The 8,441-nt window shown below is 35.8% G+C and overlaps 2 protein-coding genes and 1 long non-coding RNA gene across 4 annotated transcripts in view; 1 reads left to right on the top strand and 2 right to left on the bottom strand.

Annotated features, from left to right (window-relative positions):
• The window catches only part of cfi (complement factor I), an 11,760-nt gene extending 9,676 nt beyond the window's left edge, over window positions 1-2,084 (bottom strand). The window contains exons 1-2 of the mRNA XM_007568087.2: window positions 1,477-2,084; window positions 340-518 (exon numbers count right to left, since the gene is read on the bottom strand). Coding sequence (XP_007568149.1) covers window positions 340-518; window positions 1,477-1,530 — 233 coding nt within the window. The 5' untranslated portion in view covers window positions 1,531-2,084. The remainder of the gene's footprint in view (window positions 1-339; window positions 519-1,476) is intronic.
• The window catches only part of LOC107838168 (uncharacterized), a 19,382-nt gene that overhangs the window by 9,568 nt on the left and 1,373 nt on the right, over window positions 1-8,441 (top strand). The gene's annotated exons all lie outside the window — the stretch shown is intronic.
• ttc39b (tetratricopeptide repeat domain 39B) overlaps window positions 5,362-8,441 on the bottom strand; it is a 20,446-nt gene continuing 17,366 nt past the window's right edge. Inside the window, exon 18 of one of the 2 annotated variants that reach the window (XM_016679671.1) lies at window positions 5,362-7,896. The gene's annotated coding sequence lies outside the window, so the exon portion shown is untranslated. The remainder of the gene's footprint in view (window positions 7,897-8,441) is intronic. The other variant, XM_016679672.1, reaches the window with a different exon arrangement.

Genomic DNA, 8,441 nt, shown 5'->3' with positions numbered 1-8,441 from the left:
ATAGGGCATCATTTGTATTGTTTGTGATTCAGAAAGATAAACAGATTTTTCATTCTTGGTTTCAGTTTTACAGAGTTTTGCTAACTGTGGTAAGAAATCACAGTTTAAATATGTTTTAAACTGTTTACTCTGGAACTGTAGAAGCTAAGTGAGCTAATTTTTTGAAAGTTGGCAAAAGCGCTACTGTGCTTAGCAAAACATTTCCCTCCACTATTTGCCTATTAGCCTAACAGCTCATTTGCCAATAGTTTAATTCCCATAAACCCAGAAAGCCTGATGAACTATTGATTGAGACCTTTGTTAGTAGGTTACAGAAACTTTGGTGACTCTCTAACTTACTTTTTGTCCAGACATTCCTGTGGACCCAAGAACTCGTCCGTGTCGGGTGCTTTGGTGGTTTTTGGGGCAGGCGTTGTGGCCACTGGGGTTGGTTTTGGTTTCGGAAACTTCGGTTTCTGTCGGCTCTGTTCAGGTTGCTGCTCTATGGCCTTTGGCTGCTCTGAGTCTGATGGATTACTCTAAAGATTACACAGATTCACAAACAAACACATCCCAATAGCTTAGCACAGAAGCTAAATGTTAAGCATTATGCAGATGATATTTGATTATTTTTAAAAGCAGCTTAGACGCATTATTAGCAACATTTCATAGATATCCTGACAAACTAAGTAAATATTCTTAGGTTGTGAAAAATATTGAATCTGGAGCAGTTTTTTTTTAAAATAAGTTGTTAATTAGTATTTAAATAATATAAAGCATCTAAATACATTTTACGGGACTGAAAGACAAAAAGTCCAGATAATTAACTGATTTTGTGTTGATTGTTTACAAAATGTATATTTTTATACTTTGGAAGCTTTTTTTTAGCTATGAACTAAAGCGTTTGAGTTGAAGCAGATTTGTTCCTTAAAAATCGACATAAACTTCAATACAGATGTTGAACTTTTAATCTGCTGAAAGTTTACAAAACTATTTATCTGGAAAATTCATTTAAGTGACCTAAACATTTTCAAAGTTAGCAAAAACGATAACATGCTAACAGAGAATTGGCTCCACTCTTAGCGGATTAGCGCATTAGAATAAGTGTGACCACCTCTGATCTGAACCCGTCATTCCCTCACTGAAACACGGTCACACTGTGCTGCGGTCAGATGAATTAATGGGTCTATTAAAGGACAAAACCTGCAATTAAACCTCTGAGGCTGGGGTCAAAGTTCACCTCCCAGCAACTCAAGGACCCTAAACATACAGCCAGAGCCACAGGAAGTTCAGTATATTTAAATGTTTTAGAAGCTTCACATCTCCACAGAGATTATGTGAGGCAAAAACAAGTTTTATAGCTTCATTTGTCCTGAAATATTAATGATCAACCTTTAATATGGAAAGGAATAAAAATGATAATCTGTTATATTATAGCTTGGGTAATTTTATAATTATTCTGTCTGACCTGAACGGGAATAAATCAGCCCAACTCACCGCCTGAGAGCCAACGATGAGGAGAAACAGCAGGAGGAAGGAGTCTGATCTCATCCTGATGGTTCCGAGGATCCAGCAGCAGCTCGTTCCTGTTCAGATTAAAATCTGACGCTTCCTCTGCTGGCTCCTGGTGTCTCCATCAATCATTAGCTTGTCCCGTCACTGTCAACACGATTGATCCGTCTGTCAGGATGAGGGAGTGGGACACCCAGATTCCCGTAAGAGGGAACAAATATTTTCTGCTCAAACGTTTAAACCCGTCCGATGATTTCATCCGGGAGTTTCTGAAGTTTCAGAGCTGCTTTGTTTACAGTTAGCTGGATGCTAACTAGCTGGATGCTAACTAGCTGGGTGCTAACTAGCTGGGTGCTAACAGGCGCAGTATCGTGGATTTCTGTTTTGGCTCAAATTGTTTTTAACCAAAATATGTCACAGAAACTTCATTAAGACTTAATGGAAGCTGGGTCAACTCCTAGAAAACAACAACAGAATCATGTTTATTTGATCAAATTTGGAACAACCAGAGGTTTATATTCACTGCATAAAACAGCTAAATTAAAACTCTTTGGATTATTTGAAGTAGCTAAATGTTTGAAAACTGACAGCATATTGCAGTACAACGGCGGATTACAGTCATTGTAGGCAGAAAAAATCAGTACATTTCTGCCAAAAAAAAAAAAAAAACCTCAGAAATTAAGCTCTGGAATTTTCTAGAAAATGTTTTGGGAATTTCAAAATTCAAAGAATGTTAGATTTTTCAAACTGAAGTTTCTTTGTTGTTTTTTTTCTAGAAAACATGAGTTTAAAAAGACACAAATTTTAAACTTTCTGAATTTTTTTAGTTTCAAAAATCAAAAAGATTAATCTCAAAATTATAGATATTTTTTTAGTAAATCTTTTGACTTTTCGAACTCAGAAAGTGCCATGTTTTTGTTTTTAAGCAGATTTGAGATAAATCTCAAAATGTATTAGTATTTTCCTAGCAAATGTTTTACTTTTCAAACTGTTTCAAATTTCCACATTTTTTTTTATTTATTCTGTTTTTATCATGTGAAGAATTTAAATGTTTTGTTGCTGAAATATTTTATAGAAATGAACTTTTTGCTCTTGAGTCAAAACTTCAGAAAAGTTCCTTCCTGCTTCTGGAAACACAAATAAAAACCTGAGATTTCCTATTTATTAAAAAAATTCATATTTAGTTACTGTAATGCTTCAAAAACATGAGTCTGAAACATCTTCAGTCATCGTCATGAACTTTCTTCATACTTGTTCTTTATTTCACATCAAAAGTCTGAAATGTTTGTGTGCAGCTGCAGCGTTTCCTAACCCTGACAAGCAGGTTAACGTCCAACGCTGAATAAATAAAGACAATTTCAAAATCACTGAGACGCTTCAGCTAAAACAAACAGCTGCAGCTGAACGCATGAAATCCTGTTTCCAAAAGGATTGAGACACAATTCAGAACATTTTTTGAAGGATTTATTAAACTTTGAGACATTTGAAGAGGTTTTTTTTTTATTTTACTCTTTCTAAAGTTTATGCATCTATGCTGATTTTACCACAGTTGTGACCAATGAAGCTCATTTTGACTCTTTAGACTGAAGGAAAATACACAATTAAAGAATAAAAGATCATTTCAGGTGTAAAAGTCACAAAATGTGCAGAAAATGTTACAAAAACACACAAAAAAGAGTCAAAATGTGTTCAGATTAACTGATTTAATTTAATTTCATGTTTACAGCTCAGAATATAACAAATTATGACAGAATAACAGTTTGTGAAAGTTTTGCATCCTTCACCATAATTAAAGGCTAAGCTTAGAAATAAAAGATAAAAATAAACATTTTCTCAACAATTAGTTCAGAAATCTTTATAAACATAATTTAACTGGAAAATAGACGATTTTTAGGTTAAAAATCGAAACAATGAGCTCAAAACCATGCAAAAATATTCATATAAATCTCTAATATTGCTTAAAAAATAAAGAGTTTTCTAAGAAATTGAATTATTTCAACTAATAAAACAACAACATAAAAATGAAGGAAAGAAGGAAGCTTTTTGTTAGATATAAAAGCAACAAGTAAAATGTATGGCTTGTAGCACGTTTATAATGTTAAATATGTCAGAACATGAAATTAATCTCTTATTTACACAGAAGAGAGAGACAAATAACCACAGGAACCTTAAATTAATTAGTTCTGATTGTCAGCAAAGCTTCACTAAATTTACTTTGGCAGTTTTTACACAATGTTTCCTAAAAACGCAGAACTTTTCTGTCCCTGGTGTCGAAACGCTTCGTGTTTCTGTGACGATTCGATGAATCCGACGAGTTTTTAACTCGGACGGTTAAAACAAAATCACAGCAAAGTTTCTCCAAATGTTCAAGAGTCTGGAAGAGAAAAGCAGGAAAACCTGTGATTTGCAGTTTTAACGTTTCCTTAAAGGAGGAGTTCGGCTTTTAACGTGGGGTTCTGTGGAGTCGGTGTCAGCAGGCAGTAGCTTACCCACAGGAGATCGATGCATGAGCAAGATGAGGCAGAGAAACTTTAATTTTTAATATATTACTGCCGGCTACGTTTCCGACAGTTTTCAAATCGTTTAATCTGAACGGATTTTATCGCATTTTATCCGACTTTTGTCACAGACATGAGAAATTTCATCATAATTCTGCAACAGAAGCAGCCAGACAGTGAATCTGGATGTAAACAATGGCTAAAAAATATAATTAGAAAATTATGACACAAGTTTGTATCAGTGAAACAAACCATCCGCTAGATGATGTCATCGCCTAATTTGCATATTTGGTCTCATGTGATTCAAACAGTAAAACAAATTCAGGTCCAAAGTGATTAAAAATACAAAAAGACTTTATGAAATTATTTAATAATGTAAATACTTTGCCTGAACCTACACTAAATAAATCAGTTTTATATGATATCAAAATTAGCCAAAACAGGAGATGAATCAGTGAATCAAATCAGGAGTTTATTTAGATGCAACATTTTCAGAGAAAGAAACATTAAAATTCATATTTATGAGTCAGACTGACTACATCCACTTGTTGCTAACTGCAGAGTGATTGGTAATTTCTCGTCTTGCTAAAGTCTCCAGTAATATGAAAATAAAAAGATGCTAGATTTGTCGCTAGTTGCATTTTTGGTAAAAAGTCACCAGTGGGAACTAAAATAGTTGTTAAATTTTGTGACACAGTTTGCAGCCGTGGTCTGAAGATGTTCTGGTTCATGAAAGTAATTTTAAAAGTTTGAATTTTGCTCCTGAACACCAAATCTGGTTCCTTCTGCACTGTGACGTCGCCCTGCGTCTCGTTAAACCGAAGACAAAGAAACATGGCGGCGACCACTGGTGGAAGAGGAGCGCAGGGCGTCGGCCATCTTGATACGACGGTCTTCTTCAGTGTTGATGACAGATGGAAACAGGTAAGTTCTCAACAAAACACCAGAACCGAGCTTCTTTAAAAGTAAAGGCACCGTAGGATAGTGACAGCTCACAACCTCTCCACAGAACCCCGGTTAAAGCAAGCTGTGATTCGCTGGAGTTAAAAACGATCCGCTCTGCGAGGACAGAGTCGCTTCGCTCCTGAGACGTTCAGCTAACGGAAAGTTCTTCAAACTACGTTGGATTGTTGAGCAAACGAGATAAAATGTGTTTGATTATCAGAGCTGCAAAAAAAGAGAAATTTATCATTCAAAGTCTTTTTTCAATCTAGATTTTCTCCCAAATTATCAAATCATTAAGATAATTCTGTTACCAACATCTATGGTTTTTGTTTCCAGATAAATGTTTCTTCTGTTGCTCTAATTAAACCTCTAAAAACGACACAAACAATCAAAAGAAAGAAAAATAAAAACACCAACACACACGAACTGAACAATATTCCTGTTTCCACTTTATTGCACCAAATGATCACCAGAGTAAAAGGCCTTGATGTCAACAGGAAAATAAAACAAAGATTAGATTAAATAACATGCAACATCCTGGAAGTGGAGACCAGACACACACAGAGGTACGACGTTTATCACCGGACAAAACACCAAGAGACACTGACAGGAGTCAAAGGTCGTGGCAACGAAACGAGTCAAACGGAAATGAAAAAACATTTAAAGCTGCAGTACGTCATTTTCATTAGGACGTGTTTCTGTCTCCTCTCTGAGCTGCTGTCTGAAGAAATGCACCAACAGTAACCAATCAGAGCCAAGAGGCGGAGCTTAGCGCTGTCAATAAACCTCATGTACGCGCTGTTAAATGTGCTGATGGCAGAGAAACAGCTTATTGTTACAGGAAAACCGTTCATCTGTTGTCATCGGTGGCTAGGCTAACTAGCATAGAGAGAGGCAGATGAGCAGCGTTACACAGAGGATGATTGACAGCGCCAAGACCCACCTCCTGGCTCTGATTGGTTGTTTTTAGTTAGCACTGGGAGAAGGCAGGGAGATTAATTAATTTATGTTTAACCGATTATCTGTGTTATACTAAACTGTCACAGCATGGTAACAGTTTCAACAAAAATGTAAAAATATGTATTTTTCATGACATACTGCAGCTTTAATGTCTCATTTTGAACAATCTTTACTCCACTGGTTTCCAGGAAGCCGTTATTATTTAGGCTTTATTTCACTTCCTGATAATTTAAAATCATTTTTATCAACAAAGAGGCAATTGATGATGAAAAACTTTGCTTTACCAGTCAAACTGTTAACTTCATAATTTTCTCCCAACCGCCATCAATAAACCATAAATTATCCTCAACTCATCATTTAACCACAGAAATCCTGTTGTTCAGTAATTTGTCTAAAAAAATAAACAAGATTTTATGACACCATTTATTCTAAACCAGACAGTCAACGAAAAACTTCTATTGGTTAAAAAAAAGGAAATAAAATATCCCATCAGTTTTATCACAACGGAATTAAAAATAAAAAACTGGAGTTTGCCCTTTGACCTTTCCTGTTTCCAGGAGCATTTCTCCCGATGTTCACTGAGACTCTGTGTTCGTTGCCACGACTCCTTCATAATCACTACGAACAAAGTTTTCAACGTTTTCTGCTGTTGAAGCATCGAGTTGTTGAACATCCAGACGTTTACGACAGGAAACAGAGACACAGGGTTTGGTCTCCAAACATTCAGAGGATCAGCGTCTCTGACGGTTCAAATGGAAGCAGAAATGACTTCAAGCTCACGGAAAACGACAAAAAAACTGCATTTTCATCATTTCTATTAATCCACAAACCTCTCAAAGCTTTTCCTCCCTCACAGAATAACCATAATATAATTATTATTTTTGATCCATGTTTTTGGAGAAAATAGATTGTGCTTACATTTACGATACACTATAAAGTCGCTCTCCATATTCCTACACTTTTGATCTAAGCGTCTGTAGGATTTACAGCAAATTTCAGGCTATAAAGCAACAAAACAGAAAACAAAAGGCAACGTTCATTTGTTCAAAAGTTTACAAAAATAAAATAAAATTAAAGCTTCAATCCTTCGAGGGCTGAGCAGCCAGAAGGGTGACGGTTATGGCTTCTCAGAGACAGAGCTGCAAAAGTGTCAGTTTTAACTAAATAATCTCTGAAGTGACAAAGAATCAACATCCTGTTGCTCCATAATCTAAAATCAGGAGTTTTGTTCTAAAACATGTTTCCTAAAAGGCCTCTGAGTTTCTTTGTTCCCTGAAAATATAATTTTTTAATCTCGTTAGTCAAACTTCCTGTTATTATTAGTATTTTCAATGTGCTGATCAGAGTAGATTGATTGTACCATGTAATACTGAGCCGCTAACGACAGACGTTCTGGTACCAAGTAACACTGAGATGCTTTTTATTTCTCATCTGTCATTAACCGTCATCGACTCTTCATCACTTACTTAAAGACAAGTTGGTGAGCTTGTCTGGGGAACTGTAATCTTCTGTAATTAAATTATAACAGAAATTTAAATATTTATTTAATCTTAAACGTAAATTTAAAACATAGCGTACCGAGTACACAACCTTGTGGAACTCCACATTTAAACATATTAATGTTAATGCTGATGTGTTTGAACTAGTAAAGTCAATAATGTTGGGTTTCCGACATTTATAATGTTACCGAGGTCCTGGTGACTAAGAACTGGTGTTAGCCACCTCTACAGCTAGCTTTAGCCAAGCTAGCTTAGCTAGACGCTAAGCTAACTAATGGTGCAGAAAACCTTGACTGAATCAAAAGCTGCTCTGTATTTGAGAAACTCAACAATAAATCAAAGCCTTCGGCTTCTCAGCATGAACCCAACAAAAACCTGACAAATCATCCAATAACAAGAACATAAAAATCTTCTATTGCTGCTAAAAATGTGCAATTACCGCCGTTTGTGTGTGTAATCTCCTTCAGATGTGCGTAGCAGCTTGTGTGTGTGTGTGTGTGTGTGTGAGCTTGGAATGAGTGAATTCAGCTTATTTATTTAGGCCACCACTGGTGAAAAGGCTGTGACTGCATGACGCGTTTCTACAAAACTAAAGCAGTTAGAAATAAACGTTTCTCCTGTTACAGAGACTTTAGGGTTTCACTATCTGTACTGGAATTTAGCAGTTTATCCCAAAAATACATATTTTATTATTAGTTATTGTAGTGTAGGGTCATGATTTGTGTTTTTAAAAAATAATTAAAGTAAAATAAAGCCAAAGACAGGCAGTTAAAATCCCACTTGTCATTTTTCCCAGAAGTTTTGCTCTTTTTTGGAATAAGTTTGGTTTTCACTTTGTGCTTTTTGGTGAATCAAAGATGCAGCAGAAACATTTGTGAACAAATTCAATCCGACTTCCTTAATGGATCATTAACATCTGAACAAACTGACAATGAGAAAGGTGAGCCTGAATCTAAAGCTTCATCAGGCTGACGGGTTTATGGAGCGGAAAGCGATCTGTTGGTGTGAATGCTGAAGCGATCTGTTGGTGTGAATGCTGAAGCGATCT

This window comes from Poecilia formosa, unplaced genomic scaffold (genome assembly GCF_000485575.1).
Source record: "Poecilia formosa unplaced genomic scaffold, Poecilia_formosa-5.1.2 Scaffold217, whole genome shotgun sequence".
Lineage (NCBI taxonomy): Eukaryota > Metazoa > Chordata > Actinopteri > Cyprinodontiformes > Poeciliidae > Poecilia > Poecilia formosa.
Note: the sequence above shows the minus strand (reverse complement) of the source record. Positions and strands in the feature narration are given on the sequence as shown.